This window comes from Mobula birostris, chromosome 9 (assembly GCF_030028105.1).
Source record: "Mobula birostris isolate sMobBir1 chromosome 9, sMobBir1.hap1, whole genome shotgun sequence".
Taxonomy (NCBI): domain Eukaryota; kingdom Metazoa; phylum Chordata; class Chondrichthyes; order Myliobatiformes; family Myliobatidae; genus Mobula; species Mobula birostris.
Genome location: NC_092378.1, coordinates 87,448,902 through 87,470,124, shown reverse-complemented (window position 1 = coordinate 87,470,124; position 21,223 = coordinate 87,448,902). Strand labels below are relative to the sequence as shown.

At 41.7% G+C, this 21,223-nt stretch overlaps 1 protein-coding gene across 4 annotated transcripts in view; it reads left to right on the top strand.

Moving 5' to 3' along the window:
- Positions 1 to 16,565, top strand: part of rai1 (retinoic acid induced 1) — an 88,952-nt gene extending 72,387 nt beyond the window's left edge. For all 4 annotated transcript variants that reach the window (XM_072268378.1, XM_072268376.1, XM_072268379.1 and 1 more), the window contains 3 exons: positions 7,261 to 7,354; positions 8,515 to 8,564; positions 16,353 to 16,565. In XM_072268378.1, coding sequence (XP_072124479.1) covers positions 7,261 to 7,354; positions 8,515 to 8,564; positions 16,353 to 16,376 — 168 coding nt within the window. In that variant the 3' untranslated portion in view covers positions 16,377 to 16,565. The remainder of the gene's footprint in view (positions 1 to 7,260; positions 7,355 to 8,514; positions 8,565 to 16,352) is intronic.
- The last annotated feature ends 4,658 nt before the right edge of the window (positions 16,566 to 21,223 follow it).

The following is a 21,223-nucleotide window of genomic DNA, read 5'->3' as shown; positions in this document are numbered from 1 at the left end:
AGAGTAGAAGCAAAAAGTAGTAAGGTGAAAAGTAAAAGTGGCAGGCCGGCAAATCCAGGGCAAAAATCAAAAAGGGCCACTTTTCAACATAGTTGTATAAGGGCTAAGAGTGTTGTAAAAGCAAGCCTGAAGGCTTTGTGTGTCAGTGCAAGGAGCATTCGTAACAAGGTGGAAAAATTGAATGTGCAGATAGTTATTAATGAATATGATATAGTTGGGATCACAGAGACATGGCTCCAGGGTGACCAAGGATGGGAGCTCAACATTCAGGGATATTCAATATTCAGGAGGGATAGACGTGAAAGAAAAGGAGGTGGGGTGGCATTGCTGGTTAAAGAGGAGATTAACGCAATAGAAAGGAAGGACATCAGCCAGGAGGATGTGGAATCGATATGGGTAGAGCTGCATAACACTAAAGGGCAGAAAACGCTGGTGGGAGTTGTGTACAGGCCACCTAACAGTAGTAGCGGGGTTGGGGATGGCATTAAACAGGAAAGTAGAAATGCGTGCAATAGAGGAACAGCAATTATAATGGGTGACTTCAATCTACATATAGATTGGGTGAACCAAATTGGTAAGGGTGCTGAGGAAGAAGATTTCTTGGCATGTATGCGGGATGGTTTTCTGAACCAACATGTTGAGGAACCAACTAGAGAGCAGGCCATTCTAGACTGGGTTTTGAGCAATGAGGAAGGGTTGGTTAGCAATCTTGTTGTGCGAGGCCCTTTGGGTAAGAGTGACCATAATATGGTGGAATTCCTCATTAAGATGGAGAGTGACATAGTTAATTCAGAAACAAAGGTTCTGAACTTAAAGAAGGGTAACTTTGAAGGTATGAGATGTGAATTAGCTAAGATAGACTGGCAAATGATACTTAAAGGATTGACGGTGGATATGCAATGGCAAGCATTTAAAGATCACATGGATGAACTACAACAAAAGAATAAACCAGGGAAGGTAGTGCACCTGTGGCTGACGAGGGAAATTAGGGATAGTATCAATTCCAAAGAAGAAACATACAAATTAGCCAGAAAAAGCGGCACATCTGAGGACTGGGAGAAATTCAGAATCCAGCAGAGGAGGACAAACGGCTTAATTAGGAAAGGGGAAAAAGATTATGAGAGAAAGCTGGCAGGGAACTTAAAAACTGACTGTAAAAGCTTTTATAGATATGTGAAAAGAAAGAGATTGGTTATGACAAATGTAGGTCCCTTACAGTGAAACAGGTGAATTGATCGTGGGGAACAAGGACATGGCAGACCAATTGAATAATTGAATAATTACTTTGGTTCTGTTTTCACTAAGGAGGACATAAATAATCTTCCAGAAATAGTAGGGGACAGAGGGTCTAGTGAGATGGAGGAACTGAGAGAAATACATGTTAGTAGGGAAGTGGTGTTAGGTAAATTGAAGGGATTAAAGGCAGATAAATCCCCAGGGCCAGATGGTCTGCATCCCAGAGTGCTTAAGGAAGTGGCCCAAGAAATAGTGGATGCATTAATGATATTTTTTCAAAACTCTTTAGATTCTGGATTAGTTCCTGAGGATTGGAGGGTGGCTAATGTAACCTCGCTTTTTAAAAAAGGAGGGAGAGAGAAACCGGGGAATTATAGACCGGTAAGCCTGACATCGGTGGTGGGGAAACTGCTAGAGTCAGTTATCAAAGATGTAATAACAGCACATTTGGAAAGTAGTGAGATCATCGGACAAAGTCAGCATGGATTTGTTAAAGGAAAATCATGTCTGACGAATCTCATAGAATTTTTTGAGGATGTAACTAGTAGAGTGGATAGGGGAGAACCAGTGGATGTGGTATATTTGGATTTTCAAAAGGCTTTTGACAAGGTCCCACACAGGAGATTATTGTGCAAACTTAAAGCACACGGTATTGGGGGTATGGTATTGATGTGGATGGAGAATTGGTTGGCAGACAGGAAGCAAAGAGTGGGAATAAACGGGACTTTTTCAGAATGGCAGGCAGTGACTAGTGGGGTACTGCAAGGCTCAGTGCTGGGACCCCAGTTGTTTACAATATATACTAATGACTTAGTCAAGGGAATTAAATGCAGCATCTCCAAGTTTGCGGATGACACGAAGCTGGGTGGCAGTGTTAGCTGTAAGGAGGATGCAGGGTGACTTGGATAGGTTAGGTGAGTGGGCAAATTCATGGCAGATGCAATTTAATGTGGATAAATGTAAGGTTATCCACTTTGGTGGCAAGAACAGGAAAACAGATTATTATCTGAATGGAGGCCAATTAGGAAAAGGGGAGGTGCAACGAGACCTGGGTGTCATTGTACACCAGTCATTGAAAGTGGGCATGCAGGTACAGCAGGCGGTGAGAAGGGCGAATGGTATGCTGGCATTCATAGCAAGAGGATTTGAGAACAGGAGCAGGAAGGTACTACTGCAGTTGCACAAGGCCTTGGTGAGACCACACCTGGAGTATTGTGTGCAGTTTTGGTCCTCTAATCTGAGGAAAGACATTCTTGCCATGGAGGGAGTACAAAGAAGGTTCACCAGATTGATTCCTGGGATGGCAGGACTTTCATATGATGAAAGACTGGATCGACTATGCTTATACTCTCTGGAATTTAGAAGATTGAGGGGGGATCTGATTGAAACGTATAGGGATTGGACAGGCTAGATGCAGGAAGATTGTTCCTGATGTTGGGGAAGTCCAGAACGAGGGGTCACAGTTTGAGGATAAAGGGGAAACCTTTTAGGACCGAGATGAGGAAAAACTTCTTCACACAGAGAGTGGTGAATCTGTGGAATTCTCTGCCACAGGAAACAGTTGAGGCCGGTTCATTGGCTATATTTAAGAGGGAGTTAGTTATGGCCCTTGTGGCTAAAGGGATCGGGGGGTATGGAGAGAAGGCAGGTACAGGGTTCTGAGTTGGATGATCAGCCATGATCATACTGAATGGCGGTGCAGGCTCAAAGGGCCGAATGGCCTACTCCTACACCTATTTTCTATGTTCCTATGTAACACTGCTTTTCTGCAGTGTGTCCTAGCTCATTTGACTGTGCAGTCTAATCATGAGTTGTGGCATCAGCCAAACAGCCATGAGCATGTCTGAAAAATCTGTCAGTGGGGATCCTGCAGCTTGGCAAAATTTTATGCAAGTAAGATTACTTATTTCTTCACAAGAATATAATCCAATAAATAGACCAAAGGAGCATTAGCAATGCAGCTGATCCTTGGGCTAACAAGAATAATAATGACTGGAGCATCCTTAACATCACAGAGTGTCCCAAAGTGGTTTACAGGAGCAATTATCATGCAGAATTTGACACTGAGATCCATGTTTGGATAAAAGCTAACTTGAGGAGAGGTTTCAGAGAACAGCTTAAAGAATGGGATTGGGTACATGGAAAACAAAAAGTAAGTGGTTTAGGGAGGAATTAATGGTCCGTCAGTAGAAGGTGGAGCTGCCATGGTGCACCTATGGTGTCTGAAATTGAAACGGCAAGTTCCCTGAGTTTGAAGAACATGCCTTTTGTATTTTTATTTAGAGACCTGTAGATCAGAGATAGTGTCATGGCTGCAGAAAAGGAGGGAGATCTGGAGGGATTGTCTACGGAGTGTCTGTGGGTGGAAGTTAGGAACAGGAAGGGTTCAATAACTTCTCGGTGTTTTTTTTACAGACCACCCAATCGTAACAGGGACATCGAAGAGCAGATAGTGAGACAGATTCTGGAAAGGTGTAATAATAACAGGGTTGTCATGGAGGGAGATTTTAATTTCCCAAATATCGATTGGCATGTCCCTAGAGCGAGGGGTTTACATGGGGTAGAGCTTGTTAGCTGTGTTCAGGAAGGTTTCTTGACACAATATGTAGATAAGCCTACAAGAGGAGAGGCTGTATTTCATCTGGTATTGGGAAGTTAACCTGGTCAGGTGTCAGATCTCTCAGTGGGAGAGCATTTTGGAGAAAGTGATCACAATTCTATCTCCTTTACCATAGAATTGGAGAGGGATAGGAACAGACAAGTTAGGAAAGTGTTTAATTGAAGTAAGGGGAAATATGAAGCTATCAGGCAGGAACTTGGAAGCATAAATTAGGAACAGATGTTCTCAGGGAAATGTATGGAAGATATTTGCGTGGAGTTCTGCATAGGTTCATTCCAGTGAGGCAGAGAAAGGATGGTGGGGTACAGGAGCCATGGTGTACAAAGGCTATTGTAAATATAGTCAAGAAGAAACATAGAAACATAGAAAATAGGTGCAGGAGTAGGCCATTCGGCCCTTCGAGCCTGCACCGCCATTCGGTATGATCATGGCTGATCATCCAACTCAGAACCCTGTACCAGCCTTCCCTCCATACCTCTGATCCCTTTAGCCACAAGGGCCATATCTAACTCCCTCTTAAATATAGCCAATGAACTGGCCTCAACTGTTTCCTGTGGCAGAGAATTCCATAGATTCACCACTCTCTGTGTGAAGAAGTTTTTCCTCATCTCGGTCCTAAAAGGCTTCTCCTTTATCCTCAAACTGTGACCCCTCGTTCTGGACTTCCCCAACATCGGGAACAATCTTCCTGCATCTAGCCTGTCCAATCCCTTTAGGATTTTATATGTTTCAATCAGATCCCCCCCAATCTTCTAAATTCCAACGAGTATAAACCTAGTTCATCCAGCCTTTCTTCATATGAAAGTCCTGCCATCCCAGGAATCAATCTGGTGAACCTTCTTTGTACTCCCTCGATGGCAAGGATGTCTTTCCTCAGATTAGGGGACCAAAACTGCACACAATACTCCAGGTGTGGTATCACCAAGGCCTTGTACAACTGCAGTAGTACCTCCCTGCTCCTGTACTCGAATCCTCTTGCTATAAATGCCAGCATACCATTCACCTTTTTCACCCCCTGCTGTACCTGCATGCCCACTTTCAATGACTGGTATATAATGACACCCAGGTCTCATTGCACCTCCCCTTTTCCTAATAGGCCACCATTCAGATAATAACCTGTTTTCCTGTTTTTGCCACCAAAGTGGATAACTTCACATTTATCCACATTAAATTGCATCTGCCATGAAGTTGCCCACTCACCTAACCTATCCAAGTCACCCTGCATCCTCTTAGCATCCTCCTCACAGCTAACACTGCCGCCCAGCTTCATGTCATCTGCAAACTTGGAGATGCTGCATTTAATTCCCTCATCCAAGTCATTAATATATATTGTAAACAACTGGGGTCCCAGCACTGAGCCTTCCAGTACCCCACTAGAAATGAAGAGCTTACGAAAGATTCAAAAAACAAGGTAATGATAGGAATCTAATAGGTTGTAAGGCTAACAGGAAGGAGCTTAAGAATGAAATTAGGAGAGCCAGAAGGGGCCATGAGAAGGCCTTTGCGGTCAGGATTAGGGAAAACCCCAAGGCAGTCTACAAGTATGTGAAGAGCAAGAGGATAAGGCTTGAGGGAATAGGACCAATCAAGTGTGACAGTGGAAAAGTGTGTATGAAACTGGAGGAGATAGCAGAGGTACTTAATGAGTACTTTGCTTCAGTATTCACTACGGAAATGGATCTTGGCGATTGTAGGGACGACTTGCAGCAGACTGAAAAGCTTGAGCATGTAGATATTAAAGAGGATGTGCTGGAGCTTTTGGAAAGCATCAAGTTGGATAAGTCACTGGGACCAGATGAGATGTACCCCAGGCTACTGTGGGATGTGAGGGAGGAGATTGCTGAGCCTCTGGCGGTAATCTTTGCATCATCAATGAGGACGGGAGAGGTTCTGGAGGATTGAAGGGTTGCAGATGTTGTTCCATTATTCAAGAAAAGGAATAGAGATAGCCCAGGAAATTATAGGCCAGTGAGTCTTATTTCAGTGGTTGGTAAGTTGATGGAGAAGATCCTGAGAGGCAGGATTTATGAACATTTGGAGAGGTATAATATGATTAGGAATAGTCAGCACGGCTTTGTCAAAGGCAAGTCATGCCTTACGAGCCTGATTGAATTTTTTGAGGATGTGACTAAACACATTGATGAAGGTAGAGCAGTAGATGTAGTGTATATGGATTTCAGCAAGGCATTTGATAAGGTACCCCATGCCAGGCTTATTGAGAAAGTAAGGAGGCATGGGATCCAAAGGGACATTGCTTGTGGATCCAGAACTGGCTTGCCCACAGAAGACAAAGAGTGGTTGTAGATGGGTCATATTCTGCGTGGAGGTCGGTGACCAGTGGTGTGCCTCAGGGATCTGTTCTGGGACCCCTACTCTTCGTGATTTTTATAAATAACCTGGATAAGGAAGTGGAGGAATGGGTTAGTAAATTTGCTGATGACGTAAAGGTTGGGGGTGTTGTGGATAGTGTGGAGGGCTGTCAGAGGTTATAGCAGGACATCGATAGGATGCAAAACTGGGTTGAGAAGTGGCAGGTGGAGTTTAACCCAGATAAGTGCGAGGTGGTTAATTTTGGTAGGTCAAATATGATGGCAGAGTATAGTATTAGTGGTAAGACTCTTGGCAGTGTGGAGGATCAGAGGGATCTTGGGGTCTGAGTCCATAGGACACTCAAAGCTGCTCTGCAGGTTGACTCTGTGGTTAAGAAAGCATACGGAGCGTTGGCCTTCATCATTGTAGGATTGATTTTAGGAGCTGAGAGGTAATGTTGCAGCTATATAGGACTCTAGTCACCTCACTACAGGAAGGATGTGGAAACCATAGAAAAGGTGCAGAGGAGATTTGCAAGGATGTTGCCTGGATTGGGGAGCATGCCTTATGAAAATAGGTTGAGTGAACTCAGCCTTTTTTCCTTGGAGCGACAGAGGATGAGAGGTGACCTGATAGAGGTGTACAAGGTGACGAGAGGCATTGATCATGTGGCTAGTCAGAGGCTTTTTCCCAGGACTGAAATGGCTAGCACGAGAGGGCACAGTTTTAAGGTGCTTGGAAGTAGGTACAGAGGAGATATCAGGGGTAAGTTTTTTATGCAGAGAGTGGTGAGTGCGTGAAATGGGCTGCTGGCGACGGTGGTGGAGGTGGATACAATAGGCTCTTTTAAGAGACTCCTGGGCAAGTATATGAAGCTCAGAAAAATAGAGGGCTATGGGTAATCCTAGGTAATTTCTAAGGTAAGGATATGTTCAGCACAGTTTTGTGGGCCGAAGGGCCGTATTGTGCTGTAGGTTTTCTATGTTTCTATGTTTTATTCTATTTGTTCGATGCAATGATTAATTGGAGATAATCCTAGAAATGATTCCTGCTTTGGCCCAGTATTTATTTATCTTCTTTTTCTCCCACTGCAGAGATGCTCTATGTGTGAGCAGACGGGTGCCACTCTTGGCTGCTATTCCAAGGGATGCAATCAGAAATATCATTATATCTGTGCCATTGAATCAGGTAAGGAAAGCAGCAACTAACTGATAGTGTGCTTTTCCATCGAGAGATATTTAAGATTATGAACGGATTTTGATGATTTATGAGAAACAGCTTTCATTGGCAGGAGAACTGGTAACCAGAGAACATTACTTTAAAGATAACTATCACAAGAGTCATGAAGGGGATGGGAATATTTGTATGCAGACAATTATTGATCTGGAATGCATTTGTCTAAAAGGATGGTGGAAGGAGGTTCAATAATAATTTTCTATAAAGAATTAGGTATCTAATAGTTAAAGAGAAAATATAACATTTTATTGTGAGCAGGGGGAACAGGGAGGTTTTGAAGTGTTCGCACTGGAAAGGCAGTCTGAATGAATTGTGTGATCTTTGAGAAATAGCATCTCTTTTGATATTAAGTTCCATTTTAAATTATCACTAAATATAAAAGAAATGAGATTTAATTGTATCTATTCAGAGATTGCACCTGCCTACTTTCTAGTTCAAGTACAGATTTAGATAAAGTTGCTTTTAGCTAACCTCAATACGCATTCCATGTGTCATTAGCTATAAATATTTGTGTTTTTCCTGTGACTTCAGGAAGTACAATGTTGGAAGAAATGAATGTTTAGTGGGCCTGATAATGCTAGAAAATTACAGAAAAAATCTTACACTTGCATGACAACTTTCACAATCTGAGAATGTATTAAATTATTTTAAAATTAAGTACTTTTTGAAGTCATTTGTAATGTAGCAAAGGCAAGAATTGATTGTTCTCCAAAAGCTTTCACCAATAGCACTGTAATAATGACTACTTTAGTCACATTTGTTGAGGGGTAAATATTATTTGGAGAACCAGAGAACTCCTGCTGCTTTCTGGAAAAAAAAAATGTTACATGTATTTTTCAGTTCCCTGTAATGGGTTTAACGTATCATGGAAAGGTGATGCTTTTGAATTGCACCCTCGCTGTACTGTATTGGAGTTCAGGCTAAGGCATTGCACAGGTCCCTGGAGTGTGGTTTGAATCCACACCTTCTGACTGTGACACAGTTAATACTAACCGAAACACAGTTTGCACTGTACCCCCAAAATATTTCCTTATGTTGTCTCTTCATAAACTCTAATAGACCTGTGCTAATTGCTGCTCTCCTGTGTTTTCATACATCCCGACTCCCTGCAGGATGCCAATTAACTGAGGAGAATTTTTCAATGAAGTGCTCGAAGCATAAGGTAAGAAAGAAAGGTATATGGGAAATCTTGTTTTCAAAAGAGCCTCGTTTCCTTTCAGCTATCTCTCCAGAGTAAAGATTACAATATAAGACTATAAGACATAGGAATAGAATCCAGCCATTCAGCCCATCAAGTCTGATCTACCATTCAAGCATGACTAATCTATTAACCCTCTGAATTCCATTCTCCTGTCTTCTCATAACATTTCACACCATTACTGATCAGGAACCTATCAACCTCCGATCTAATTATACCCAGTGACTTGGACTCCACAGCTGGCTGTGTCACTTCATTCCACAGATTCACCACTGAAGAAATTCCTCTTCATATCTGTTCTAAAGGGACAGCCTTGTCTTCTGAGCTTGTGCCCCCTAATCTAGGCTCCCCCACTACTACACACATCCTCTCCACGTCCACTCTATGTAGACCTTTCAGTATTCAATAGGCTTTAGTGAGATGACCCTTCATTTTTTAAGCTCCACTGAGTACAGGCCCAGAGCCATCAAATGCTCCACATTAGTTAACCCTTTCATTCCTGGGATAATTCTCATGAACTTTCTCTGGACCCTCTCCAATGTTAGCAACTTCCTCCTTAGACAAGGGACCCAGAACTACTCTCAATACTCCCAAGTGCAGTTCGACCAAAGCCTCAGCATTGCTTTCATGTTCTAGTCCTAACATTGCATTTGCCTTCCTTCCTGTCAACAACCTGCAAGCTAATCTTTAGCAAATGCTGACTAGGACCCCCAAGTCCCTGTGTACCTCCGAATTTTGAATTTGCTTCCCATTTAGAAAATGACCTACACCTTTATTCTTTCTACCAAAATGAAAACTTCCCGACACTGTATTCCATCTGCCATTTCTTTGCTCATTCCCCTAATCTGTACAAGTCCTTCTGTAGACTCCCTCCCTCCTCAATGCTACCTACCCCTCCACCAATTTTTGTATTGTCTGCAAACTTTGCCTCAAAGGCCACAATTCTGTCATCCAGATCATTAACATATAACTTGAAATTAAGAAGTACCTACACTGACCCCTATGTACCACCACTAGTCACCAGCAGCCAACTACAAAAGCTTACCTTTATTCTCACTCTGCTTCTTGCCAGTCAGCCAGTCTTTGACCTATGCTACTCTGTCTCTTCACACTTGCGCTGTTTAGCAGCCTCATCTGAGGCACCTTGTCAAAGGCCTTCTGAAAATCCAGCTGGCTCCCCCTGGTCTATTCTGCCTGTTAATTCCTCAAAAAATTCAAAAAGGTTTATCAGACGAGATTTCCCCTTTAGGAAACCATGCTGACTTCAGCGTCCAAGTATCCCGAAACCTTATCCTGAACAATGAACTCAAATATCTTGACAACCACTGAAGTCAGGCTAACTGGCCTGTAATTTCCTGCCTTTTGCCTCCATTCCTTAAAGAGTGGGGTGAAATTTGCAATTTTCAATTCCTCTGGAATTCCTCCAGGATAAGTTGCAATGTAAAAGGGTGAATACAGGACCGAAAGTGTTATATTTGATTATGCACAGCACAAGGAATGAGGTAGATGAACTTGTAGCACTATTGCAGATTGGTATGTATGATGTGGGCATCACTGAGTCGGACTGAAAGAAGATCATTGCTGGAAGCTGGAAGTCCAAGGATACACACTGTATCGAAAGGACAGGCAGGTGGGCAGAGGGAGTGGCGTGGCTCTGTTGGTTTAAAAAAAAATGAAATCAAATCATTAGAAAGAGGTGACATCGAGTCAGAAGGTGTTGAATCGTTGTGGGTAGAACTGCAAGGATAAAAAGACCCCGATGGGAGTTGTACACAGACACCCCAAAAACAGTAAGGATGTGGTCTACAAATTACAATGGGAAATTGAAGGTGCATGTCAAAAGGTCAATGTTACAATCATCATAGGAGACTTCAATATGCTGGTAGATTGGGAAAATCAGGTTGGTGAATTTCTAGAATGCCTTTGAGATGGCTTTTTAGAGCAGCTCCTGGTTGAGCCCACTGGGGATCAGCTATTCTGTTTTGGGTGTTGTGCACTGAACTGGAATTTATTAGAGAACCTAAGGTAAAGCAACCCTAAGGGATAAGTGATCATAATATGGAAGAAGTCACCCTCCAATTTGAGGAGAAGCTAAAGTCAGATGTATCAGTACTACATTGGAGTAAAGGGAAATACAGATATATGAGAAAGGAGCTGGCCAGAATTGACTGGGAAAGAACATTGGCAGGGATTATGGCAGAGCAGCAATGACTAGAATTTCTGAGAGCAACTCAGAAGGTGCAGGATACTTACATACGAAAGAGGAAAAAGTATTCTAAAGGCAGGATGACACGAATGTGCCTGACAAGTCAAAGCCAACATAAAAGCCAGAGAGGGAGCATATAATAGAGCAAAAGTTAGTGGGAAGTTAGAGGATTGGGAAGCCTTTCAAAACCAACAGAAGGCAGCTAAAAAAAGTCATGAAGGAAAAGATGGAATACAAAGTTAAGCTAGCCAATAATATTAAAGAGGATACCAGAAGTTTCTTCAGACACATAAAGTGTAAAAGAGAGATGAGAGTAGATATTGAACCACTGGAAAATGACACTGAAGAGGTGGTAATGGAGGACAAGGAAATGGCAAATGAACTGAGTAAGTATTTTGCATCAGTCTTCACTGTGGAAGACACTAGCAGTATGCTGGAATTTCAAGAGTGTCGGGGCAGAAGTGTGTGAAGTTGCCATTACACCCCAAGGTTCAGTAAGAGGTAGCTGAACAGATTATGGGGGTATTAGTAATGATCTTTCAAGAATCAATTAATTTTTTGGCATGATTCCAGAGGAATGAAAAATTGCAAATGTCACTCCATTCTTCAAGAAGGGAGAGAAGCAGGAGAAAGGAACTTATAGGCCAGTTAGTCTGACCTCAGTGGTTGGGAGGATGCTGGAGTTGATTACTGGGAGGCACATGATAAAATAGGCCATAGTCAGCATGGTTTCCTCAAGGAAAAAGCTCGCATAATAAATCTGTTAGAATTATTTGGAAAAAATAACAAGTAGGGTAGACAAAGGACAATCAATTGGCTGATGTTACGTACTTGGATTTTCAGAAGGCCTTTGACAAGGTGCCACACATGAGGCTACTTAACAAATTAAGAGCCCATGGTATTTATTACAGGAAAGATTCTAGCATGGATTAAACATTGCCTGATCAGCAGAAGGCAAAGAGTGGGTCTAAATGGAGCCTTTACTTGCTGGCTGCCGGTGACTAGTGGTGTTCCACAGGGGTCTGTGTGGGACACCTTCATTTTACATTATATATGTCAGTGATTTGGATGATGGAATTGATGGCTTTGTGGATGATCTGAAGTTAGGTGGAGGGACATGTAGTTTTGAGGAAGTAGAGAGGCTATAGAAAGTCTTAGATTAGGAGAATGGGTGGAGAAATGGCAGTGTGAATACAGTGTTGGGAAGTGTATAGTCATGCACTTTGTTAGAAGGAATAAAAGTGAAGATTATTTTCTAAATGGAGAGAATTCAAAAATCTGAGGTGCAAAGGATCTTGGGAGTTCTTGTGCAGAATTCCCTAAAAATTCATTTACAGGCTGGGTCAGTGGTGAGGAAAGCAAATGTGATGTTAGCATTCATTTCGTGAGAACTAAGATATAGAAGCAAGGATGTAATGTTGAGGCTTTATAAAGCACTGGTGAAGCCTTGCTTGGAGTATTGTGATCAGCTTTGGGCCCCTTTTCTAAGAAAGGATGCACTGACATTGAAGCCGGTTCAAAGGAGGTTCACAAAAATGATTCTGGGATTGAAAGGCTTGTCACGTGAGGAGCTCTTACTGGAATTCAGAAGAATGAAGGGTGACCTCATTGAAACTTATCAAATGGTGAAAGGCCTTGATAGAGTGGATGTGGAGAGAATGTTTACTATGCTGGGGGAGTCTTAAGGCTGGAGGACACAGCCTCAGAATAGAGGGGTATCCTTTAGAAGGAGATGAGGAGGAATTTATTTAGCCAGAGAGTGGTTAATCTCTGGAATTCGTTGCCACAGGTGGCTGTGGAGGTGTATTTAAGGCAGAGGTTGATAGATTCTGGGTTAGTCAGCGAATGAAGGGATACGGGGAGAAAGCAGGACATCAGGCTGAGAAGCAGACTGGATCAGCCATGATGAAATGGTGGAGCGGGCTTGATGGGCCAAATGGCCTAGTTCTCCAACGATATCTTACGGTCCAATGGAACCATTCCCAAATCTAGTGATTCTTGAAAGATGACTACTAATGCCTCCACAATTCTTTGGCTAACTCTTTCAGAACCTTGGGATGTAGTCCATCTACTCCATGTGGCATATCTATCTTCAGATCTTTCAGCTTCGCAAGCACCTTCTCCTTAGTAGTAGCGTTGGGGATTCCTGAACTGCAACACTCAAGGCCCTTTGCAGCTTTGATTTCTGAGTTTACTCCCTGTTTAGAAAAGAGTATACATCTTTATTCCGTCTACCAAAGTGCATGATTATACACTTCCCTAAACTGTAGTCAGCTTCCCAAGCTCTTTTTCTTTAATAATAGCAGCTACACTTACTTCTGTCCCCTGATGTTCTCAAATTTCAGGCATGCTGCTGGTGTCTTCCAAAGTGAAAATTGACGCAAAATACTTATTGAGTTCATCCACCTTTCTTTGTTCCCCAGTGCTACCTCCTCAGCATCATTTTTTAGTGGTGTGTTATCTATTCTTGTCTCTCTTTTACTCTTTATATATCTGAAAATGATTCTATATTATTGGTTAGCTTACCTTCATATTTCATCCTTGCTCTTATTTTTTTTTAGTTGTCTTTTGGGTTTTTAAAGCATCTCAGTCATCTAGCTTGCCAATGAGCTTTGCTATATTGTATACCCTCTCTTTTGATTTATGCTGTCTTTGACTTCCTTTGTCAGCCATAGTTACCTCACTCTTCTGCTAGAATGCTGCTTCTCTGGGATGAACCAATTCTGCGCCTTCTGAATTACTTCCAGAAACTCTAGCCATTGCTGCCCTGCTTCATCCATGCTAGTGTTCCCTTCCAGTCAACTTTGGCCAGTTCCACTCTCATGCCTCTATAGTTCCCTCTACTCCATTGTATTACATATACATCTGATTTTATCTTCTCCCTCTCAAGCTGCAGGGTGAATTCTATCATACTATGATGATTAGTTCATAAAGGTCCTTTACCTTGAGCTCCTTAATCAAACCTTGTTCATTACACAACATCCAATCCAGAATTACCTTTCTGTAGTGGGTTGAACCGTAAGATGCTTTGAAAAGACATCTCGAAAGCATTCTGCAAATCTCTTCTCTTGGGATCCAACCTGATTTTCCCAATCTACCTTCATATTGAAATTCCCCATGACCTTTTTATGTGCCTTATCTATCGCTCCCTTGTAATTTGTACTCCACATCCTGGCTACTGTTCTGAGGCCTGTATATAAATCCCTTCAGGTTATTTTTACCCTTGCAGTATTCTTAATTCTACCTACAATTGTTCTACATCTCCTGATCTTATGCCACTTATAAGTATTTGATTTCATTCTTTTCACCAACAAAGCCACCCATCCCTTCTGCTTATTTGCCTGTACTTTTGATACAATATGTATCTTTGGTGTTAACCTCTCAACCGTGATCTTCTTTCAGCCACAACTCAGTGATGCCCACAATGTCATATCTGCCAATATCTAATTGCACTACAAGATCATCTAACTTATTTTGATGCTGCATGCAAACATAACACTTTCTACGCTATATTCATTACCCTTTTAAAAATTGTCTCTTTGTTATTGGAAGAAAAATTCTTATCCATCTCTAATCTTTGTCTTTTTTTAATTCCTGAGACTTCCATAAAATCCCCTGCATTCTCCTAATCTTTTTACTTAATGCTTACTTTTTCAAACTGGTCAATCCACTACTCTATTGTTTCATTTCAAGTCCCAGATGTGCAATTCACCAGGTCCCTGGTCCCAAAATGGTCCTGTGGAGCCTGTCCCGTGGGAACAGATCTCCTTCTGCAATATTGGTGCCAAAGTCCCACGAATTCAAACCTACACTGGTCTTTGAGCCACACATTTAGCTCTCTGATCTCATTCATCCGGTGCCTATTTGGACATGGCTTTGGTAACAATCCAGGGATTATTTCCTTTTTGGTTCTGCATTTTAATTTATTCCCTCACTGCTCAACTTTCTTCAGAAGAGCTTCTTTTCTTGTTCTTCCTATGTCCTTGGTACCCACATAGACCACAACAAATAGATTTTTCTCCTCCCACTCCAATTTCCTCTGCAGATCAGATGAGATGTCCCGAACCTGGTACCAGTTGGACAAAACAACCTTTGGGACTCTCGATCCTTGTGACATTGGATTATCAATTCACCTGGCTACAGTATCTCCAATTACAAGTATACTTCTCTCTCTTCTCTCCTCCCCTCTTGAATGGCTCCTTGAACTATGGTTCAGTTGCTCGTCCTTCCTACAGATCTACTCTCATTCTTTCAGGGAGCAACAATCTCAGACCTACTGGGCAAGCTCAAGTGCTCAGGCTGCTCCAGCACTGCCTCCTCGATCCCCCTCCCTGCTTCACTCACAGTCACATCCACTTATCCCTGACCGCAGACCAAACTTGGAGTAGTAACTGCTGCCTGAAACAGAGAATCCAGGGAACTCTCCCCCTTCCTGATGTGCCGCAGTGTTTGAAGCTCAGATTCCAGATCATCAGCTTTGACCTTGAGTTCCTCGAGCAGCCAATGTTTCCTGCAGATGTGGTCACCAGGAACCACAATGGGGTCCGCCAGCTCCCATTTATGCAGCTACAGCACATCACCTCATCCTGCATCCCCACTTCATTTAATTTGTTGTAATTTGGTATCTTTTTAGTTATATAAAGCTAATATTATATAATGAAAAAAAACACTGCCTGTTCTTGCCTGCTACCCATCCATGCTCCTTTACCAAAGTCTCTCAAACTAAAGCCTCAGATCTTAGACTCCTCCACTGGCCCACACAAACAAAAGCTGATCCAAAACTCCCTCTTCCTCTGCTCACCAACGCTTCAAAGTCCCCACCCTTAACACTAACCAATTCACACAATGGACGCTCCACTTAAACCTAACTTTTTTTCATTGGCCTTCACCAATTTCCTAATAAACCACAATATCTGAAGCCTGCCAAAAACATAGGGTGACTATATTGAACCAGACTGCAAGGGAGAAACTGTAACAGCATTAGAATTAATATAGAATTACCATATGTAACCTCTTTTAAATATAAAATTGTTTCTCCCTTCCTCCCAATGATCCAGTGCAGTGCCTGATGTGGTAAGACAAACATCAGAACCAAATATGTGGACGTGAATACAATTTGTGGCTGATAGTCTCACACCTATTGATTGCTGGTAATCACATACTGACTCCTTCCTCCTGTGAATCTCAGGAGATGCTGTTCAAGCTCCACTGATGTATGTAACAATACCATGTAACAATACCAACGGAGGGAAATATACTTGCTAATTTCTGCGAAGCGAGGAATCATATATGGTAACCAATGATCAAATAAAAAGTTCTGTTCAGAATTAAATATTGGCTCAGATGCAGAAAATCTTCCAATAAAGCAATAGGGGCAATACTTCCATTATTTCATGTATTACTGGAATACGAAACCATGGTCAATCTTTAACTAGCAAATTATGTAGTGTATTTGTAAGATACAATGCTTGTTCATGTATAGCCCATCATATGCTCTTGTATTACTGTATGTCATTAGTAACTAATTTTGTGTTTTCTTTTTTTAGAGCATATTGTCTAAAATACTATAACAGCAGGAAGACTCCACTGTGCCAAGTGATGTTATCCCATATGTGTTAAACCAGACTGCAGTGAATGAATGTATTGTCGAACAGTGCAGTTAAAAGGATTGAAAGATCAAACATTGTAAAGCAACATCAACTATCCCACAATGCCAAGAAGATACCAATAGATTGACGCTCTCGACCATTGAATCCTTGCTGTATCTTTCTCCAGTGGGGTTGGGGAGGGGGGGGTTGGGAAAGGAAGGACAATGGGTAGATAAGTAAAAGGTTTCTAGTTTAATTGAACAGCAAGGTGCCTGTATCATCACCAAATTCAAGAAACTTAAAGTCATCAGTTGTCTTAATGTTGCTGTGCAGATAATCTTTTGAAGTGGGATCCAGGGAATCTTGCAAGGGAATGTGAAGGGGATGCAGAACCGTACTAACCTGCAGTCTGCTATTAAATGATTTAAAAAAAAGCTTTGTGAATGAGCATAGTCTAATTTGTTAGAGTTGGTAATGATATACATTTTGAAACAACGACTGCTGATTGCCTTGCTTTTTTTTAAGTGGTTGAGCTCACTGGTTATTTTATACAGTAAAAGGGTGATGATACCCATGGCTCTTCCAAAGGAAGCACTATGGGAGATTAACTGTCTGACTCACAAAGTGCAAGTATTCCCTTTATCACACGTGGCAGTGTTTGTTTATTGACTTTTAAAGTTAATTTTTTAAAAGTTTGTTTTTAAAAAAGGTAAAGGAGGCCAACTGGCATTGTTATGGAGACATTCCCAATATGTCAACTTTGGAACCAGAAGGAATTATTCTTTCTGAAATTATTCATGTATCCAAGTGTGAAAATAATTATTGAAAATTAATGGTGCCAGATATGTCTGGGTGGTTTGATACCCACTGGGAACTGATCCACAACTCTTAGCTTTCTTTCAATGTGTAATGTATTGTACATGTAATGCAATGACAATTTTTAGGAATAAAAAGCTGCAGGAAGCAATCTAGCCCATTGAATGGGTCCTTGTAATTACCAGTATCCTGAACTTGGTGGAACTGCTGGATTAAAAAGTGATACAGAACAAAAAACATTATTTATTGGTTTGTAATGTCTAGAATTTCCCCCCTCAAAGGGCTGCACTTGCTGGGGGCCACTCATATCTGAAACAATAGATTCTTTTAAATAAGCAATTAGGAGGTATAGGCAAATAAATGTTGGCTGTGATTTGGTTGAATTGTTGATGCAGTCAAGTTCAAATTCAATTATCATTCAACAAAACGTGAATACTCATGACTACAACCAAATGAAACAGTGTTAATCCAGGGCTAAAGTGTAAAACACACTACAATTAGATCTCACAAAAACATGTAGTCCAGCTCCCTAGGCCTATAAATGTTGCAACAGTCTGCAGCTGAACACAATACAGCTTGTCTTCTGGAGCACAGCCCCAATGCCGCCAGCCCGGACACTGTAGCTCGAGGCCTAGTCCTTGCTGCAACCAAGGCTATGCAGCTACCCCGCCACCTCCCCATTTGCCAGTAAACTGGACTTGTGGCATTCCACATTACCGATGTCCAGCAGGGTCTTGCGATCACAAGGAAAGCAACTAAGGCAATCGCTCACTGTTAGATTACAGCCTCTTGTAGCAGCAGCAGTACGGTTTGCACCGTCTAGCTGATGGGATAGACCTGCAGAACTTCTAAGTCCTTAATGTCCAGCAAGGTCTTCGATCATTAAAAATACTTTTAAAGACAACAGCACCTTTAGTTGGCTCCGTGGAGTTGCTGCATATGAACATACCATCTTACCAGAAGTATGATATCAGGGCTCAGTAGTTTGCTCCTGTTAGATATAGAATCACAAATACCCATTATTTCCATGAAACCATTAGGTGCCCATTATACTCATCCCATTTGTTCCATAGCTTTTTACGCTTTGGCATTTCAAATGCTTATCCAGATATGAGTTCCTGCTTTCAAAATCCACTCACATTGTTTTTATATTCCATATTATACTGGTGTCTAGTGACAAGAGCTGTTAGATGAATTTGAGGATGGAATTGGGCTGGGCTATGTAATCCTAGTTGTTAAACTGGCACCACTTCATGCCAGGCTCAAAGAACTAGACAACTGCTGTGCAAATGGAGCTGTATCAAGGGTGAAGTGGGAAACAAAATTGGTGCAATATGGCTGGCAGAATGGAGCAGAAATATCTGGTACCACACTTATTTTCTGGTGAATAGTTATTGCCAATATTAGTGTGCAAATAGGGGGAGAAAACAGTTTATTCAACATGAGCTTAGTTTAACAAAAATGAACATCCTTTACGACAAGCCTTTCAATCCTGGAATCACTTTTGTTAACACAACACACATCAAAGTTGCTGGTGAACGCAGCAGGCCAGGCAGCATCTCTAGGAAGAGGTACAGTCGACGTTTCAGGTCGAGACCCTTTGTCAGGACTAACTGAAAGAAGAGCTAGTAACAGATTTGAAAGTGGGAGTGGGAGGGGGAGATCCAAAATGATAGGAGAAGACAGGAGGGGGAGGGATGGAGCCAAGAGCTGGACAGGTGATTGGCAAAGGGGATATGAGAGGATCATGGGACAGGAGGTAACTTCCTTTGAACCCTCTCAATGTCAGCACATCCTTTATTAGATAAATGGCTTAAAACTACTCACAATACTCCCAAGTGAGCCCTCACCAGTGCTTTATAAAGAAACACCACTAATCACCAGCAGTCAACTAGAAAAGGCTTCCTTTATCCTCACTCTTTGCCTCTTGCCAATCAGCCAACGCTCTATCCATGTTAGTATCTTTCCTGTAATACCAGGGGCTTTTAACTTGTTAAGCAGCCTCATGTGTAGCACCTTGTCAAAGGCCCTCTGAAAATCCAAGTACAAACTCCATTTCCATTAAAGTTGGGATATTTTCCAAAATGCAATAAAAATAAAAATCTGTGATATGTTAATTCACATGAATCTTTATTTAACTGACAGAAGTACAAAGAAAAGATTTTCAATAGTTTTACTGACCAACTTATTTGTATTTTGTAAATATGCACAAATTTAGAATTTGATGGCTGCAACACACTCAACAAAAGTTGGGACAGAGTTAAAATAAGATTGAAAAGTGCACAGAATATTCAAGTAACACCGGTTTGGAAGACTCCACATTAAGCAGGCTAATTGATAGCAGGTGAGGTATCATGACTGGGTATAAAAGTAGCGTCCATCAAAGGCTCAGTCTTTGCAAGCAAGGATGGGTCGTGGCTCACCCCTTTGTGTCAAAATTCGTGAGAGAATTGTTAGTTCAAAAGGAACATTTCTCAACACAAGATTGCAGAGAATTTAGGTCCTTCAACATCTACTTCGGAAAACCATTGTCACTCAACACAGTCCGTCGCTGCATCCAGAAATGTAACTTGAAATTGTATTATGCAAGGAGGAAGCCATACATCAACTCTATGCAGAAACGCCGGCGAGTTCTCTGGGCCCGAGCTCATCTCAGATGGACTGAAAGACTGTGTGGAACAGTGTGCTGTGGTCAGATGAGTCCACATTTCAGCTAGTTTTTGGAAAAAATGGGCATCGAGTTCTCTGTGCCAAAGATGAAAATGACCATCCAGATTGTTATCAGCGAAAGGTGCAAAAGCCAGCATCTGTGATGGTATGGGGGTGCATCAGTGCCCATGGCATGGGTGAGTTGCATGTATGTGAAGGTACCGTTGACTCTGAGGCGTATATTAGGATTCTAGAGAGTCATATGTTACCATCAAGGCGACGTCTCTTCCCGGGACGTCCATGCTTATTTCAGCAGGACAATGCCAGGCCACATTCTGCACAAGTTACAACAGCGTGGCTTTGTAGACACAGAGTGCGTGTGCTTGACTGGCCTGCTGCCAGTCCAGATCTATCTCCTATTGAAAATGTATGGCGCATCATGAATCAGACAATGGAGACCACGGACTGTTGAGCAGCTGAAGTCTTATATCAAGCAAGAATGGACAAAATTTCCAATTGCAAATCTACTACAATTAGTATCCTCAGTTCCAAAATGATTAAAAAGTGTTATTAAAAGGAAAGGTGATGTAACACAATGGTAAACATGCCTCTGTCCCAACTTTTGTTGAGTGTGTTGCAGCCATCAAATTCTAAATTTGTGTATGATTACAAAACACAATTAAGTTGGTCAGTAAAACTACTGAAAACCTTTGTACTTTTGTCAGTTAAATAAAGGTTCACGTGAATTAACATATCACAGATTTTTGTTTTTATTGCATTTTGGAAAATATCCCAACTTATCTGGAAATGGGGTTTGTACATAACATCAACTGACTGTCCTTTAGCTATCGTGCTTGTTATTTCTTCAAAGAATTCCAACAGATTCGTCAGGCAAAATTTTCCCTTAAGGAAACCATGCTGACTATGGCCTATTTTATCCTGTGCCTCCAAGTAACCTAAAACCACTTCCTTTCAATACACGAAGTGAATAGGAATTTGGCAAGCTTTGTTGGGCTAAATGGCATGTTCTGTCCAAAACTTTCCAATGTTCTACTGTTCTTAACAATTGACTCCAACATCTTCCTAACCACTGAGATCAGACTAACTGGCCTATAATTTCCTTTTTTCTGCCTCTCTTCCTTCCTGAAGAATGGAGTGACATTTGCAATTTTTCATTCCTCTGGAATCATTCCAGAATCAATTGATTCTTGAAAGATCATTACTAATACCTCTACAATCTCTTCAGCCACCTCTTTCAGAATGCTGGGGGTAAACCATCTAGTCCAGATGACTTGTGTACCTTCAGACCATTCAGTTTTCCAAGCATATTCTCCCTAGTAATAGCTACTTGACACTTCTGCAAC